Genomic DNA, 19,848 nt, shown 5'->3' with positions numbered 1-19,848 from the left:
TCCAAACACCTCCCTCCGTCCACAACTCCCACCCTGACTCCATCTTTACCTCTCTACCTCCCTTCCTCTCCGTCTTTCTAAATCTCTCTCTCTCCTTCATCCACACATGCATGCACACACACACACACACACACCACACTCTGAATGATTCTCTACCTCCTTCCCTCCCCACCTACCTACCAACCACAGGAGGCTGGTGGCACCCATAATTGGGGAGAACGGGCTTTTGGTAATGGAGTGGAATTAGTGGAATGGTATCAAATACATCATACACATGGTTTCCATGTGTGTGATGCCATTCCATTCTCTCCATTCCAGCCATTATTATGAGTCGTCCTCCCCTCAGCAGCCTCCACTGCTACCTCCCTCCCTCTCCAAATGTGTCTCTTGGAGATGCCACAAGCCTCAAGCAACATTCAAAGGTTCTCTAGCCCTCCCGTCTGTCTCCTGTATTCCCTTCTTGCAGACAGGTAGGTAATAGGTTCTAAATCCGTTCAGCACCTGTAGTTCTTCTGAAGAGTCTTACTGAAGTCAGCAATCCCCACTGTGATGCTAACCACTAACACATGCATCACCATAAGTGGTAAAGGCCCTGTGAGTTCATACACTCTCCAGTATACGCAGATTGTGCAATGGAATGGTTTTAACAGTCTCTTTAATGGCCGCTACATTATTCAAATGGTTAATTTCAATGCTACTAGCATAGTGTTCTACCACTTTGGTAGTGTTCAGTACAGAGAAAACATTTTAAAATGGACTGAAACAGGGAGGTGGTGCCTACATTTGTCCAACACAGATTTGTCTTTTGCCACGGTCTGCCCTAATGAACATGACCATGGTTTTACTGTGAATCTGCATATTTGCATTTTTGCACTGGGGACAGTAGTACTTGCTGTGGCCAGCAGGACGGGGAGTGTACATGCCCCTCTCTTTCCTACCCCCTCTGTCTGTCCCTCCCATGTCTCTCTCCTCCTATCCCTGGTGAGAGGGGTTCACCCAGTAACTTCACTTAGTTCACAGAGGGAGAACACATGTTGGAGAAGAAAGGGACAAGGAAAGAGAGAGGGACAGAGAGAAAGAGAAGGAAAAAAACAGAGGAACATAGACTTCTCTGAGACATCCGTGGGATTACTCTAATAGTGTGTTTGGGAGTGTGTGAGTGTTACCTGTTGACTGAACTTGTGTGAGTCTGTATGTGACTTTCCCTGGATATGGATACCCCACTGACCACCCCACTCCACCTCACCCTCCTCCTCATCCGCTCCCTCTCCCTCGTTCATGGGGCCATGGACTCCTGCTACAATGACAACGAGGGTGTCCCAAGCCGCTGCATGCCCAAGTTTGAAAACGCAGCCTTCAACCGCACGGTCATGGCCTCTAACGTGTGCGGTTCGCCCCCGGAGGACTACTGCATGCAGACGGGCTCAACGCGGTCCTGCCACCACTGTAGAGTGTCGGACCCGGGCCTCAGCCACAACGCCAGCCTGCTGACGGACTTCCACACGGATGAGGAACCCACCTGGTGGCAGAGCCAGTCCATGTTCTACGGAGTCCAGCACCCTAACTCTGTCAACCTCACCCTGCACCTCAGTAAGACCAACACCAACTCTCTCTCTCTCTCTCTCTCTCTCTCTCTCTCTCTCTCTCTCTCTCTCTCTCTCTCTCTCTCTCTCTCTCTCTCTCTCTCTCTCTCTCCCTCTCTCTCTCTCTCTCTCTCTCTCTCTCTCTCTCTCTCTCTCTCTCTCTCTCTCTCTCTCTCTCTCTCTCTCTCTCTCTATCTCTCTCTCTCCATCTCTCTCTCTCTCTCTCTCTCTCTCTCTCTCTCTCTCTCTCTCTCTCTCTCTCTCTCTCTCTCTCTCTCTCTCCCTGCACATCGGTAAAAAGTACAAGATTCACCTTTATAAGGTTACGTTCACAATTAGTTAAGTTTGATGAATCTTGGTCCAGTTGTAACTATACAAGTTCACCCTGAATGCACCTGGATAAGACCAAAGCTTAAGCTCTCTCTCTCTCTCTCTTAGGCTCTCATAGGCTTCCATAGGCTTTAATTGGTACTCCGAGGTTGTGTTCAAAATAAGTTGTGATAGGTGAATCCTCAAGTGGTGTTATTATGTTCAATTATTTGTATTTCATGTGATAGGTTACACAGGCTACATACTTTTCCTATTGTTTAGTTCTGCCTTGAACATTAATATTTAACCTACACTTCTTTCAAATTACAATGTGCTGCAAAAACTCTTTGTTCAGTTCACCTGCCTATAGGCTATGCTACATCCATTACAATCCTGTATTGTCACAACATTTTAATAATTCACAGAAAGATACTTGACTATGAGGAGTTAAATGACAGAAAGAGACTTGACTATGAGGAGTCAAATCACAGACTAAACATAATCCTATGAAGTGCCAATCATCCTGAGAAAAAGTCTCTAAAGCAGAACACATGTCCCTCACAACCTCAACCTTTTTGAATTCCTCCACTAATGACACACACACACACACACACACACTTGTATTCCTCCGACAATCACTCAAAGCTTCTCTTCAGAAAACACCATCCCAACCATCGCCCGTCGCCCCAGACATGGCTTAGAGTCACATTGTTGGAATAATTGCAAGCGTACAGCCATGAGGCTCAGGCTCTGTCTGGGAACCTTAGAAAGTGGTCCGGATGCATCCAGTATAGTAGAGCACATACTGGATTACATTCAATATACCACATCTAACTCATATTGATGGGGGTGCAGATTCTAAGTGTATATTCTGAGTGTTGGCCTAAACAGAAGGGAGGAGAATAAAGAGTATACTAGTTTACTACAGTCCTACAGTACTAGGGTACTTAATCCACTTCCAGGGGGAGCAGAGAAGGAGGAAGGAGAAGAATGTACCAAGATGCCATTTCTACCACTACCACAGTCAGGTTACAGAACAGGCCTTTTATTACTTATGGTTCAACCATGTGATGGCATAATATCAACTAATGCCTTCCATGACATACAGTTCATGATAACCACTAAGGCCACATAACCATATAATTACTATGATTTCTCAAGATGACTTAAAGCTGAGATCTGCGCCAGGCGTAACAGCGTCACTGGCCGCCCCCAGGCGCATTTGTTATTTGTTTTAAGGAAATGAGCATCCAGGATTGTGGTAAAAATAATACAATCGTAGTACATACTCTGCATGGCGTGCAATGATGTCAGAGGGAAAAAACAGTGTTCGTTGTTTGCAAACGGACGTGGCAGTTTCACCGCTATGGATTCCAGCTTTAAGTCCTGCTAAATAAGTGGGAGCAGGATGTCCAGTAGAATGACATTAGCGCATTATCCAATGATGTTGTTAAATATTAATGGGGACAGAGATTATACATCAATCAATCATGTCAGAGTCCATTGTGACTGTAGTGGAACCTCTACCTTTCTCCCTCAAGATCTCTAAGGCTACCCCCCAAATGACAACCTATTCCCTTTATAGTGCACTACTTTTCACCAGGACCCATAGGGCTCTGGTCAGAAGAAGTGCACTATACAGGGAGTAGGGTGCCATTTGGGATGCATTCCGTCAGTACACCCACTTTATAAAGACTAGCTTTTCCTCCTATTCATCTTGTGTGTGTGACATGTGTGTGCAGAGTGAGCTCACATACATCAGTCAAACAGGATGGACCCAGCAGAGAGCCCAGTCAGGGAATTCTTTCTTCTGACACCTCTGAGCACAACCAACTTCCTCTTTATTGTAGGCGTAACAAAAATTCCAACCTGAGAAAAAAAAAGTTTTGCTTCAAAAGAGAGAGAAAACGATGACAGGTCTTTGAAATGTCAGAGTGTACGACTGACTGTCTGTGGAAGAAGGAAGTGTTTAAATCATAAGGTCTTGGAGCAGGAAACTCGTCTTTCTGTCTGCGGATATTGATTTTTACTAGGAGGAAGGAGGAGAGCAGTGCTCTATGTCTTTGTTGGTCATAATCTCTGGTTACTTCTCTCAGATAGAGAAAGAGGCTGGGGAATGTCTGGTAATGTGTTATTCTAACCCACCAGTCCTTGGTCCAGTAGGCCTTAGTCCAGGAAGACCAAACTACATTACACTGTATGGTCACATTGTTCAGTCTTTAGCCTCTGGGTACTCTCAGTCTCTCTCTCTTTAGAGTTATTCTGAGAGTAGCCTCCGCCTGGACTGGAGAGAGGTTTCTGTTGTTTTTGTAACAACTGAAAAACGTTTTATTCAAGTCATCATCCCCCATCCTGTGTCTCTCACAGAACCAGGGTCACAGCGTTTCTTCTTCCTCCATATTGAAGACAACCCGACCATGTCCCATCTGGGTTCCACTAGATGGAACTGCCCTTCTGTCTGTTTTCCTTTGGCTCTCCAAACAAAACAAGACCCCTCCGTCTCCGAGGGGGTCGCCGGGACAACAAACACAGAGAAACACACCAGCAGGACACAGAGACACAGGTCCGAAATGTGTCTGTGCAGAGGTAGGGGGAGATGAAGAAGGAGGAGGGGGAGAGGGGGAGTAAACAAAACATGATGAGGAAGAAGAAAAATAAGACGAGCGCTGGGAGGTCTGGTGGTATGGAATTGGGGTCAGTTTGTTCCCTGAGACACACACACACACACACACACACACACACAAACATAGCTTTCTATCTGCAGCTGGTTTCCATTGATTGATGTTAAAAGTCTCAGATGTAAGAGAAGGATAAAAGCCTGCCATAGTTGGCACAGTAACATACTCACAGACTGACTCAACATACTCACAGACTGACTCAACACACTCACAGACTGACTCAACACACTCACAGACGGACTCAATACGCTCACAGACTGACTCAACACACTCACAGACTGACTCAGTATGCTCACAAACTGACTTAACACACTCACAGACTGACTCAATACGCTCACAGACTGACTCAACACACTCACAGACTGACTCAACACTCACAGACTGACTCAACACACTCACAGACTGACTAATCACACTCACAGACTGACTCAAAACACTCACAGACTGACTCATCACACTCAACACACTCACAGACTGACTCAACACACTCACAGACTGACTCAAAACACTTACGGACTGACTCAACACACTCAACACACAGACTGACGCAACACACTCACAGACTGGCTCAGCACACTCAACACACTCACAGACTGACTCAACACACTCACAGACTGAATCAACACACTCACAGACTGACTCTAATGACCTTTGCTGAAGAAACAATGCAGTGCAGAGGGAAAACTACTGAACATACACAACAGTCCACATACACAACTATGAACACACTACTGTTTACATATACTGTACCTGTTTTCAAGACACTTTCAATGCTAAAAAGCTAGATTTACATTTTAGCAGATGCTCTAATCCAGAGCGATTTAGAGAGTGCGTACATTTTCATGCTGGCCCCCCGTGGGAATCGAACCCACAACCCTGCCGTTGCAAACGCCATGCTCTACCAACTGAGCTACAGCCTGTGCAGCTGTGATGCGTTTGGCTGGATTCAGGCCCAGCAGTCTATCCAGCAGGTTGTAGGCCTCATCAGGCTCCCTGTCCCAGCCCCTCTCATCCTGGGCCTCAGGCTCGGCTAGGGTCTGGTCCTCCTCTGGGTGGTGCTGTCTGGAGGGCTCCCCAGGGAGATCAGTGGAGATGGGGGTGTCATGGGTGTGGTGGTGGCATGTGGTAGTGTCTCTGTGGGGATGTGGTGTGGCCTCATCGTCCGGGGATGGTCTCCTTCCTCTGAGGGTTTCACACAGGGTCCTCAGGTCCTGGCAAGTTACAACACACCTATCTAATTTATAAAGCTAAAGCGTTTCTAGGGCAGAATCACATGTTGGTCATATACTGTCTGGCCATCTGTGACCAAGGCCTTACACTTTCTTTTTCAGCCACAGACAGTTCAGTGACGTTATTCCTGTACAGCTTGGTAAAGATATTCTACAAAAAGAGAAAACTGTCACCAAACTCTCGAACCGAATAGATAAAATGAGCATCCTGTAAACATCCAGAGTAGACTAGTAAATATTGAGTCTAGTGGGGTGATGTTGAGTTTAGTCTAGGTCTGGGCGACTCAGTACAATCAGAGCCCAGGCGGGGTGGGGCACACAGCTGTGTTATGACCAGGTGGCTTGGCTGGAAAGGGGTCAAAGGCCATTCCTACTCAACACAGTCATTATGATTCAGCTCCTCAGCTAAACTGCTTCACTTCTGCTCAGTTTGGAGAGTGAACACAGATTGAACATTGAACACAGAATAATTGTTCTATCATTTGATATTCTATGTTAAACTCTATTGGGATCCATAGGTAAATGGGTAAGCTGGAAATACAGATAGAAATAATGGCAGAAAACACACACAGACAGAGACTCTCCACGGACACATACTGCATGCACAACATGCAAGCCCTTCTGCTGACGGATGGACTAAGCGGACTCATCAGAGAAAAACACACCTCTCAATTAGACTGAACATCATCACAGGGGACACACAAACACTCCAAACGTTTCATTATCCTCTTCCTTTTCCGTATTTTTCTCTTTTGTATCCAGCTGGACTAAACTCACCTCATGCGGACAGTAAATGAAACTTAAATGATTTGAGTGCTGCTGTGGGAGAGATTATGTTGCTGAGTTGGAAAAACAAGAGAGGATGTCTGGAAAGACAAGAGAGGATGTCTCAAAACAAAAAAAATAGGATGTCTAGAAAGACGAGCGTACTGTGAAGGAGTAGACAGATGTCATTAGTCTTTATATCAGGGTGGGGGGTATTCTACTAAAAGGGTTCAACTAAGGCCTAAGGGCCTCATACACACACACATTTTGAAAACAAAAACATTTCATTTAAAAAATGTTTTACTGCATGTGTGTATGAGGGACAAGAGTCTTACATGTAGGGCCCTGTAGATAGTGTAGGGTGGACGTTGTTGCTTGTTTTTGCCTACTAGGTCAACCAAGAAGAAATGAGAGCAGCATAATGCTCAGTGGTATTGAAAATGGCTGAACTACACCAAGTCAAGAGGAAGCTAGTGTTTCTAACCAGTGTTTTGGATGCTCTGCTCTGTTTGGATGAGGGTGGTTGATGCTCAACATTAAATCAACTCCAATTCACACACATCCAACATCCAGGTCAATAATCAGACACCTTTACAGTTCACTTATCAAGAAAAATGTGGGACGGAAATACGTACTAATTCTCAGCATCTTCTCAGGCTGGAGAGCCCGTCCAGAAGCAGAGCAGCCACAAGTTGCCATGCAAGCATGAAGATTGTGCAATATGCAGAAATATAGTGCCTTCATGGTTTAATTGAACCCGGCTTGTGAGACTCCTTTCTCCACTTAGTATGCAGCTCAAACAAAATGACAAAAAATGGCTGCTCACCCCCAGTGCCTCAATTAGACTACAACACCAATTACAGCTAGAAGTTTCAAGGAGCCTGCCAAATCCCCCTCAAACACCCCACGAAGGAAATGCAGAGGAAATCTCCTCTTTGCCAGGGATCCACCAGACAGGGGGTGAATTTAGCTTTTCTCAGCTTTGGCTTTTTCCTTTTATAAGGAATATTATAATGAAATAATGAAATAATTTAGTTCAGTTGAGAATCAGAGAAAATCCCTGAGATAAAGTGTGAGTCTTCATCCCCTCTCCCTCCCTCCATCTGTATCTCTTTCTCCCTCTTTCTCTATTCATGCCCCCCCCCTCTCTCGCTCTCTCTCTCTCTCGCTCTCTCTCTCTCTCTCGCTCTCTCTCTCTCTCTCTCTCTCTCTCTCTCTCTCTCTCTCTCTCTCTCTCTCTCTCTCTCTCTCTCTCTCTCGCTCTCTCTCTCTCTCTCTCTCTCTCTCGCTCTCTCTCTCTCTCTCTCTCTCTCTCTCTCTCTCTCTCTCTCTCTCTCGCTCTCTCTCACACACACACACACACACACACACACTCTCTCTCCCCCACTCTCTCCCTCTCTCTCTCTATCCCTCCTTCTCTCCATCTGTCTATCTATTTATCCCTTTATCTCCTCCTCTCCAGCCTGATAGATGGTTAATAAGGCACTAGAGGTACATAAACAAATCAATGACATCTTTAATTCCGTGACATGCACAGTCCCCCCTTGAAGGGTCGGATGTTGTGATTGTTTGTTTGTTTATTGGTTGGTTGGTTGGTTAGTTTACCTTTGAGGCCCACCGTGGTGTGCTCAGCATACCCACTAATCAGGGCCCTCGCTGAGGTGTGTGCCTTCTTGCCTGTCTGGAAACCATGCCGGCGTTCAGATGTGAGGTTTTGCTAAATCGGTCCCACAGGAAGCCAATGCATGCTCTACGATGTTGTCTGGCTGTCTGCTTTCCAAAGGCTTAAGTTGCTTAATGTTATTAGTGTAGCTATCAAAACAGACATTTATGTTTGGAAGACCCATGGTTCATGTCTGGTCTCATACCAGTACATGTAATGAGAGATTAGAGGAGATTTGTATATTCCTGTGAAATGAAGCTGATCCCCCATTCTTCTCACCAACTGATGAGAAGGTTCATGTTGTGTAGGTTACCCTTTCTTTCCAACCCTTCTCTCCCATTGTAGCAGTAGACTGAAAGGCTACTAGGCTACTACACTACTAGGCTACTAGACTACTAGACTACTAGACTACTACACTACTAGACTACTAGACTACTAGACTACTAGACTACTAGACTCCTAGTCTGCTAGACTACTACACTGCTATGCTATTAGACTTCTAGACTACTAGACTACTAGACTGCTAGGCTACTAGGCTACTACACTACTAGGCTACTAGACTACTAGACTACTAGACTACTAGACTACTAGACTACTACACTACTAGGCTACTAGACTACTAGACTACTAGACTACTAGACTGCTAGGCTACTAGGCTACTAGGCTACTACACTACTAGGCTACTAGACTACTAGGCTACTAGACTACTAGACTACTAGACTACTAGACTACTAGACTACTAGACTACTAGACTGCTAGGCTACTAGGCTACTAGGCTACTAGACTACTAGACTACTAGACTACTAGACTACTAGGCTACTAGACTACTAGACTACTAGACTACTAGACTCCTAGTCTGCTAGACTACTACACTGCTATGCTATTAGACTTCTAGACTACTAGACTACTAGACTGCTAGGCTACTAGGCTACTACACTACTAGGCTACTACACTACTAGACTACTAGACTACTAGACTACTAGACTACTAGACTGCTAGGGTACTAGGCTGCTACACTACTAGACTACTACACTACTAGACTACTAGGCTACTAGACTACTAGACTACTAGGCTACTAGACTACTAGACTACTAGACTACTAGACTCCTAGTCTGCTAGACTACTACACTGCTATGCTATTAGACTTCTAGACTACTATACTACTAGACTACTAGATTACTAGACTATTAGACTACTAGGTTACTAGACTACTAGACTACTATACTACTAGATTACTAGACTACTAGGTTACTAGGCTACTAGACTACTAGACTACTAGACTACTAAACTACTAGACTAATAGACTACTAGACTACTAGACTCCTAGTCTGCTAGACTACTACACTACTACACTACTAGACTACTAGACTACTAGGCTACTACACTACAACACTACTAGACTACTAGACTAATAGACTCTTAGACTACTAGATTGCTAGGCTACTAGACTACTAGACTACTAGACTACTAGACTACTAGACTACTAGACTGCTAGGCTACTAGACTACTAGACTACTAGACTGCTAGACTACTAGGCTACTAGACTACTAGACTACTAGACTGCTAGGCTAATAGACTACTAGGCTACTACACTACTAGACTACTAGACTACTAGATTATTAGACTACTAGACTACTAGACTACTAGACTACTAAGCTACTAGGCTACTAGACTTCTAGACTACTAGACTACTAGGTTACTAGACTACTAGACTACTAGACTACTAGTCTGCTAGACTACTACACTACTACACTACTAGACTACTAGACTACTAGGCTACTACACTACTACACTACTAGACTATTAGATTGCTAGGCTACTAGACTACTAGACTACTAGACTACTAGACTACTAGACTACTAGACTACTAAGCTACTAGGCTACTAGACTTCTAGACTACTAGACTACTAGACTACTAGGCTACTACACTACTAGACTACTAGACTACTAGACTACTAGACTACTAGACTACTAGACTGCTAGGCTACTAGACTACTAGACTACTAGACTACTAGACTGCTAGGCTACTAGACTACTAGGCTACTAGACTACTATACTCTTAGACTACTAGACTACTAGGCTACTACACTACTACACTACTACACTACTACACTACTACACTACTAGACTACTATTTCAGTTTTTGAATGCAGAGTTGCGCCTTAGATCTTTCCCTAGTTTACAGATGTACACTACCGGTCAAAGGTTTTAGAACACCTACTCATTCAAGTGTTTTTCAATTTTTATATATTTTCTACATTGTAGAATTATAGTGAAGACATGAAATAACACATGTGGAATCTTATAGTAACCAAAAAAGTGTTAAACAAATCAAAATATATTTTATATTTGAGATTCTACAAATAGCCACCCTTTGCCTTCATGACAGCTTTGAACACTCTTGGCATTCTCTCAACCAGCTTCATGAGGTAGTCACCTGGAATGCATTTCAGTTAACAGGTGTGCCTTCTTAAAAGTTAATTTGTGGAATTTCCTTCCTTCTTAATGCGTTTGAGCCAGTCAGTTGTGTTGTGACAAGGTAGGGGGGGTATACAGAAGATAGCCCTATTTGGTAAAAGACCAAGTTCGTATTAAGGCAAGAACAGATCAAATAATAAAAGAGAAACGACAGTCCATCATTACTTTAAGACATGAAGGTCAGTCAATACAGAAAATGTCAAGAACTTTGAAAGTTTCTTCAAGTGCAGTCGCAAAAACCATTAAGCGCTATAATGAAACTGGCTCTCATGAGGACCGCCACTGGAATGGAAGACCCAGAGTTACCTCTGCTGCAGAGGATAAGTTCATCAGAGTTACCAGCCTCAGAAATTGCAGCCCAAATAAATGCTTCACAGAGTTCAAGTAACAGACATATCTCAACATCAGCTGTTCAGAGGAGATTGTGTGAATCAGGCCTTCATGGTCGAATTACTGCAAAGAAACCACTACTAAAGTTCACCAATAAGAAGAAGAGACTTGCTTGGGCCAAGAAACACAAGCAATGGACACTAGACCGGTGGAAATTTGTCCTTTGGTCTGGAGTCCAAATTGGAGATTTTTGGTTCTAACCGCCGTGTCTTTGTGAGACGCGTGTGGGTGAACGGATGATCTCTGCATGTGTATTTCCCACCATAAAGCATGGAGGAGGAGGTGTTATGGTGTGGGGGTGCTTTGCTGGTGACACTGTCTGTGATTTATTTAGAATTCAAGGCACACTTAACCAGCATGGCTACCACAGCATTCTGCAGTGATACGCCATCCCATCTGGTTTGGGCTTAGTGGCACTATCATTTCTTTTTCAACAGGACAATGACCCAACACACCTCCAGGCTGTGTAAGGGCTATTTGACCAAGAAGGAGAGTGATGGAGTGCTGCATCAGATGACCTGGCCTCCACAATCCCCCGACCTCAACCAAACTGAGATGGTTTGGGATGAGTCGGACGGCAGTGAAGGAAAAGCAGCCAACAAGTGCTCAGCATATGTGGGAAGTCCTTCAAGACTGTTGGAAAAGTATTCCAGGTGAAGCTGGTTGAGAGAATGCCAAGATTGTGCAAAGCTGTCATCAAGGCAAAGGGTGGCTATTTGAAGAATCTCAAATATAAAATACATTTAGATTTGTTTAACACATTTTGTGTCACGAGTTGCTAAGCCAGAACCCAGAAGCAGACCAGGACAAGGTAAGTTGAAACGAAGGTGAGTGTTTATTACAAATTCAAGAGTGATGCTGAATAATCCAGGGAACAGAGCGGGCGGCGTTGATTAGTTGTTGGGGGTGCAGTGGTTGATCCCATCCTGGGTCGGCAGCCGCCGACCACCAGGCAGAGGTTGGATGAAGGTTCCGGACGGGTGACTGCAGATGGAACAAAACGGGGGTAAGTAAGCAACAAACCAACAAGGTGCAAAAACAACAAAACTAACGCTAGGCTCTAAGACTGATACTCTGGTAAACCTACTGTTCATGGCTAACGATCCGGCAGGGAATGGATGTTAGGCCAGAGCCTAAGAAGGGTGATGATCAGGACCAGGTGTGCAGATTGCTGATGGGATGCAGGTGCGGAAATCAAGAGAGCTCCCCGGAGCGTTCCCGAACCCTCGGGAAACTGGAGATCACGAACAGAAAAACTAGTCACCAGACAGGACCCGACTCAGACTGCCGGGATCGTTACAGTACCCCCCCCTCCGACGAACGCCACCGGGCGGACTCCCGGAGCGCCAGGATGGAGGCGGTAGAAGTCACTGATGAGGTCAGCATCTAGGACCTGTCGCCGCGGAATCCAACTCCTCTCTTCAGGACCATACCCCTCCCAGTCCACGAGATACTGGAAACCCCGGCCCCGCCGTCTGGAATCCATGATGCGACGCACCGTGTAGGCAGGACCACCTCCGATCATCCGAGGAGGAGGAGGAGGAGGCGGAGGAGGCAACAGAGTACTGAGGAAAACAGGCTTGAGGCAGGAGACATGAAAGGTGGGATGGACTCTGAGCGTCCTCGGGAGTTTGAGTCGAACTGCCACCGGATTGATCACCTTCTCCACCACAAACGGACCAATGAACTTCGGTAACAACTTCCTAGACTCAGTCCGTAACGGAAGATCCCGTGTGGCCAACCAGACCCTATCTCCGATGGAATAGGTGGGAGCGGGGATCCGGCGACGATTCGCCTGGAGCTGATACCGGTCCGAAACTCTAAGGAGTGCCTTTCTGGCCCGATGCCAGGTCCGGTGGCAACGACTGAATATGGGCCTGAACAGAAGGCACTGAGAGCTCCTTCTCCTGAGAAGGGAACAGGGGAGGTTGGTAGCCATACAGGCACTGGAAGGGAGACATCCCAGTGGCAGATGTAGGGAGAGTATTGTGGGCATACTCAACCCAAGGCAACTGAGAGACCCAGGAGGTGGGGTTGGAAGAGACCAGGCAGCGTAGCGTGGATTCCATCTTCTGGTTGGCTCTCTCCGCCTGACCATTGGATTGGGGGTGAAAACCAGATGTGAGACTGACTGTAGCTCCAATGGCCAAACAGAAGGACTTCCAGACAGCAGAGGTAAACTGAGGGCCACGGTCGGAAACGATATCACTGGGCAAACCGTGGACCCTGAAAACCTCCTAACCAGGATCTCGGACGTCTCCGAGGCAGAGGGAAGCTTGGCAATTGGCACAAAGTGGGCGAACTTGCTGAATCTGTCCACGATAGTCAGAACGACCGTGTTCCCCTCAGAAGCGGGCAACCCAGTGACGAAGTCCAGGGCCAGATGCGACCATGGTCGCGGGGAATAGGAAGGGGGTGAAGTAGTCCAGAGCTGGGCCGATTGGTACTCTTATTCTGCGCACACACTGGACAGGCAGCAACAAAACCCCGAGTATCCTCGGCCATGGCAGGCCACCAAAAACGTCTGCGAAGAAACGCCATTGTCCGAGCCACGCCAGGGTGACAAGCCATCTTGCTGGCGTGGGACCATTTGAGGACAGCAGGACGAACCGACTCAGGCACAAACAACCGACCGGGTGGACCGTTACCGGGACCGGGCTGAGTCCGAAGGGCCGCCAGCACCTCCTCCTCAATCTTCCACATAACTGCTCCCACGACGCAGTTCCGGGGGGAGAATTGTCTCGGTCTTGGACCCACTCTCCTCCGTCTTGGAGAACATCCGGGACAAGGCGTCCGCCTTGCCGTTCTTAGATCCAGGTCGGAACGTCAGGGAAAACTTGAATCGTCCGAAAAACAACGCCCACCTGGCCTGACGGGAGTTGAGACGTTTAGCCGATTGCACGTAAGCAAGATTCTTGTGGTCAGTCCAGACAATAAACGGTTGCTCCGCCCCCTCCAACCAGTGGCGCCACTCCTCCAAGGCAAGTTTCACCGCGAGAAGCTCCCGGTTACCCACATCGTAATTCCTCTCCGCAGGCGAAAGGCGACGAGAGTAGTAGGCGCAGGGATGGAGTTTACTGTCCGTGGAGCATCGCTGCGACAGGATGGCGCCAACTCCCACATCAGACGCGTCCACTTCAACGACGAACTGACGGGCCGTGTCCGGTTGAGAGAGAATCGGTGCGTTGGTGAATCGCCTCTTCAAATCCAGAAACGCTCGATCCGCCTCCGGATTCCACTTGAAGGTCCTGATACTGGAAGTCAAGGCAGTTAACGGAGCGGCCACACGGCTGTAATCCCGGATGAATCTGCGGTAGAAATTCGCAAACCCCAAAAATCTCTGGAGCTGCAATCTCGTACCGGGCTGGGCCCATTCCAGAACCGCTCTAACCTTCTCCTGGTCCATCCTAATCTCTCCCCTGGAGATGATGTACCCGAGAAAGGATGTCGTGTGGGCGTGAAACTCGCACTTCTCGGCCTTCACGAACAGGCGATTCTCCAACAATCGCTGCAGAACCTGCCGGACATGCTGGACGTGGTCGGAAGGTTCCTTCGAGAAGATCAGAATGTCATCCAGGTAAACAAACACAAAGAGACCGATCATATCTCTCAGGACGTCGTTCACCATACTCTGGAATACCGCTGGAGCATTGGTCAGTCCAAACGGCATCACCTGATACTCGAAGTGACCCATCGGTGTATTGAAACCCGTCAACCACTCGTCCCCCTCTCTGATCCGGACCATGTGATACGCATTGCGTAGGTCTAGCTTGGTGAACACCGTAGCACCCTGTAAGGAGTCGAAGGCAGAACTCATCAAGGGCAGGGGATACTTGTTCTTGACCGTGATGTCATTCAACCCCCGATAATCAATACACGGTCGAAGAGAGCCATCCTTCTTACCCACAAAGAAGAATCCTGCCCCCAGGGGTGATGACGAGGGACGAACGAGACCAGCAGCTAGGGACTCCTTGATGTAGGTCTCCAAAGCCTCACGTTCAGGTCGGGAGATACTGTATAACCTTCCCTTGGGGTAGACAGCTCCAGGGAACAGGTTGATGGCACAATCATATGGTCGGTGGGGGAGGGAGTGACAGAGCCTTCTGCTTACTGAACACTTCCCCCAAATCGTGATATGTCTCGGGAACCAGGGACAAATCTGGGGGTTTAGCCTCAATCACCTGACTGGGAACCGAATGGGGGCAGGCAGTCTTGAGACAGTTAGCATGACAATCAAGGCTCCAACTCGTTACCTTGCCCGTCACCCAATCGAACGTGGGATTGTGTTCCTTCAGCCAGGGGTATCCAAGGACCAGAGGAACATGGGAAGACGGCAGAATGAAGAATGAAATCATCTCAGAATGATTCCCCGACAACCGCATCTTAACCGGTTCAGTCCTCATCGTGATACGTGCCAGACTACTGCCGTTCAGAGTGGTAGCTTCAATGGCTTCCGGCAATTGCTCCTTGGAAAGCCCCAGCTGTTCCACCAACTCGGCATCTAGAAAGCTTCCATCGGCACCTGAATCGATAAAAGCGTTAATCGCTAAGCTCTGATTCCTGTTCATAAGGGTAGCCGGGAAACGGGGTCTGACAGAGGTATTGAGAGGTCGAAACTGGCTCGCTAAAAGTCCTCCCAACTTTAGCGAGCCGCGCAGTTTGACGACCCGACTGGAACCTGAGAAGCTGATCGGTTGGACGGAACCCATTGCTTCTCCCTCCTTCGCTCTCGGACTCGATTATCCACCCGAATAGACAAGGCTACCAAGCTGTCCAGGTCACTAGGCTCCGGATAGGAGATCAACTCATCCTTGAGCTGCTCCGACAGACCCTGGTAAAAGGCCGCTTGCAGAGCCTCCTCATTCCACCCACTCTCCACAGCCAACGTCTTGAACTCGATCACGAAGTCGGCCACGCCATGCGAGTTCCTTGGCGAAGCGAAAACAGGCGCCTAGCTGCGTCCCTCCCTCGGACGGAATGGTCGAAGAGCTTCCTCATCTCGGCCGTGAACCCCTGGTATGAAGCCATGCAGGGATCCTGTCGTTCCCAAACGGCTGAAGCCCACTCCAGCGCCGACCACGCAGCAACTCAATCACAAAGGCTATCCTAGCCTTGTCTGTGGCATAAGAGTAGGGCTGTAGATCGAACACTAATCCACACTGCATAAGGAAGGAACGGCATCTTCCCAGCTCCCCCTCATATTTATCCGGCGTCGGAACCTTGGGCTCACGGAAGGACACAGCTTCAGAAGCGGCAGGCGAGATGGGTGAAACCGGTAGTGGATCCTCCACCGGACACTTGCGTTGGTTCTGGACCTCCGTCAGACCGGTAGAAAGGTTCCGAACTGACAACGCGATCTCCTGTAGTACCGTGCTATGATGGCCCAACATCTTCTCCTGCTGGGTAATGGCATGGCGAACAGAGTCCAGGTCCGCTGGGTTCATTACTGGCCGGATCGTTCTGTCACGAGTTGCTAAGCCAGAACCCAGAAGCAGACCAGGACAAGGTAAGTTGAAACGAAGGTGAGTGTTTATTACAAATTCAAGAGTGATGCTGAATAATCCAGGGAACAGAGCGGGCGGCGTTGATTAGTTGTTGGGGGTGCAGTGGTTGATCCCATCCTGGGTCGGGCAGCCGCCGACCACCAGGCAGAGGTTGGATGAAGGTTCCGGACGGGTGACTGCAGATGGAACAAAACGGGGGTAAGTAAGCAACAAACCAACAAGGTGCAAAAACAACAAAACTAACGCTAGGCTCTAAGACTGATACTCTGGTAAACCTACTGTTCATGGCTAACGATCCGGCAGGGAATGGATGTTAGGCCAGAGCCTAAGAAGGGTGATGATCAGGACCAGGTGTGCAGATTGCTGATGGGATGCAGGTGCGGAAATCAAGAGAGCTCCCCGGAGCGTTCCCGAACCCTCGGGAAACTGGAGATCACGAACAGAAAAACTAGTCACCAGACAGGACCCGACTCAGACTGCCGGGATCGTTACATTTTGGGATACTACATGATTCCATATGTGTTATTTCATGGTTTTGATGTCTTCACTATTATTCTACAATGTAGAAAATAGTAAAAATAAAGAAAAACCCTTGAATGAGTAGGAGTTCTAAAACTTTTGACCGGTAGTATATATATATATATATATATATATATATATATATATATATATATATATATATATATATATATATATATATATATTTTTTAAGGGCATCACATAGACCTACACAAATTGGTGTTGTTTGACAGGAACCCTAATTTGGGAGATATGGGGGGAAATACCCAGGTCACGTGACGATAGCTCATTGGCACATCCCCCCTACATAACTTTACTGTAGACTAATTCCTGCATCCCCTTCACACTGTAGTAGACTGACTCCTGTATCTCCACAGGTAAAGCCTTTGAGATCACTTACGTGCGGCTCAAGTTCTACACCAGTCGACCGGAGAGCTTTGCCATCTACAAGCGAACAAGTGAGGATGGACCATGGACGCCCTACCAGTACTACAGCGCCTCCTGTAGCAAGACCTATGGGAAGAACGCCAAGGGATACATCCGCCCGGGGGACGATGAGAGGATGGCAGTCTGCACCGACGAGTTCAGTGACATCTCCCCTCTGACCGGGGGCAATGTGGCCTTCTCTACCCTGGAGGGACGACCCAGTGCATACAACTTTGACCAGAGCGCTGTGCTACAGGTGAGAGAGGGAGGGAGGGAGGGAGGGTGGGATGAGGGGAGGGTGTGTGTGTGTGTGGATTAGTGAAAATCCACTTTGACTGAGGATGACAGAAATGAATGTAGGAGGAATACGACCATAATATAATATTCAATTATGTGAATGCTATAAGACCATAAATGAATCCGTTGGGTCGAGACAAGGTAGTGAGCCTTGCATCACCACTCAGAATGCTAGAAGTTACATGTGTCCAAGATAACCGTTATGCAATTATTAAGAAGTTAAGAGACAATGAGATAATGTCCCAGCATTAAATTATTGAGATAATCTTATCTCAGAGATGCATAGTTAGAGGCCAAGTATATACAGTATGCTATGTGTAGTGTGAATAACATTTACCATACATCAAATAATAATTGAAGGAATATTACTCAGAAATATGAGGACTTCCGTACATATCCATTTAAAAGTACGATTTATTACAGTAATGCAATAAGAATACTATTATCAAATGGTGCATAGCAGAAGTCTTCAATATCAAAATATACAAAATATTTAAGTCTAAAAGTATAGAAAACACACTATGGCATACGAAACGTATCACCAGGAGATTGGTTTACAATGACTCCATGAACAGAGATTCAACCCATCTTTTATTCTCCCCAGAGCACCAAATCTCAGTATCTCCCATCGTCTAATTAACATATCTTTGATTGGCCAAAACAATAAACAAAAATGAAAATATTGCATGCATTCTTGAATTTAATCATCACAACTCTTATCTAAATGATAGGAGCTCACATCTGTGTCGCTCCCTCTTTGAACTGACCATCATTAACCACAAATCTGTCTTCACACCTCCAACGGTGTCCGTGCCCAGTCTGTGGGAACGTCACACCTTGGAGAAAGCCACGGATAAGATGTGTTTGATTCTTGACTCTTATGGTCAGCCATCCTGACAATGCCATGAATTGTGATTGAGTCATCTTTTGTGTGTAGTTGTGTATTTGTGAGTGAGTTTAATTTAATGTTGTGTATTTGTTCGTAAAAGTGTGCACCCATTAACTGGGGTTGAGAACTTACTTGCCACAGTAATGTTTACCTGCATAATAGTGAGTTCAAGTGAAAATATGGGAATGGAGACTCTGTACTCATCTCTGTGTGTATTGCCTTGTGGCCACAGAACTAGAATGAGATCATATTTCTATGCTTGTGGCTCATCAGCTGAAGCATGGAGTCAGCTTTCTCAGCACTTGGACAATGACCTTTACAAACCTTCCCCTTATTCTTCCCAGAGTATAATGTATGTAAATATGGCTGTACTCCTGATAAGTTGCCTCTAACGAGTTTAAGTGTCCATCCCTCCCTCCCTCCCAGCTCCCACACATAACTACTGCTGTGCACACATCACAAACACACACATTTCAGATGTTAACAGCAACCCACGCAAGCAAGATAAAGCCGGATACCACACACATGCTCTCTTTCTCTCTCTCTCGCTCTCTCTCTCAAGCTTTATTTTGGTCAACACTGGACACGCGCAGCTGTGTTACTGACAGTCTACAAGCTGCACAGAGACTTTTGTATCAGCAGGGCTTGTGCTGGAGAGACACTCCATGGACTGCTGTGAGGAGAGCAGGCGACCTTGGGTACGACAGGCCCTTGTTACTGTTGGATCTGGAACAGGTCGATATATCAGCCATTACTCCTTTCTACTACGCTGTGCTTTGGGAGTGGAAAAATCTGTTGACAGAGATGTTTCACAGATAGCATGGATAATGGAGGAGCCACTGTTTCTCAACCCGGCTTGCAGGCCAGGCTTGTGAGAGCAGGGTTCACTAAGTTGGGTGACCTGAAAGGAGTGGCTGGGTGTAAATCTGCCAGTGACCGACATGGAGGAGGCTTCCTCCATTAAGTCAACCAGGCTGCTGCAGCAGGTGGTGGATTGGGCCCATTCTGCGCTTCCGGGCTCGTTCAGAGAGCTGCTGGGGAGTAGGCAGAGACTGGACCGTCTCACCATGAATGACACTGACCTACCTCCTTTCACCAGTGCTGCCGCTGCAGGGGAA

At 46.9% G+C, this 19,848-nt stretch overlaps 1 protein-coding gene across 1 annotated transcript in view; it reads left to right on the top strand.

Moving 5' to 3' along the window:
* Positions 1-1,056: 1,056 nt before the first annotated feature.
* Positions 1,057-19,848, top strand: part of LOC121582702 (laminin subunit gamma-3) — a 214,987-nt gene continuing 196,195 nt past the window's right edge. Inside the window, exons 1-2 of the mRNA XM_041898719.2 lie at positions 1,057-1,590; positions 17,496-17,800. Coding sequence (XP_041754653.2) covers positions 1,212-1,590; positions 17,496-17,800 — 684 coding nt within the window. The 5' untranslated portion in view covers positions 1,057-1,211. The remainder of the gene's footprint in view (positions 1,591-17,495; positions 17,801-19,848) is intronic.

This window comes from Coregonus clupeaformis, chromosome 15 (genome assembly GCF_020615455.1).
Source record: "Coregonus clupeaformis isolate EN_2021a chromosome 15, ASM2061545v1, whole genome shotgun sequence".
Lineage (NCBI taxonomy): Eukaryota > Metazoa > Chordata > Actinopteri > Salmoniformes > Salmonidae > Coregonus > Coregonus clupeaformis.
Note: the sequence above shows the minus strand (reverse complement) of the source record. Positions and strands in the feature narration are given on the sequence as shown.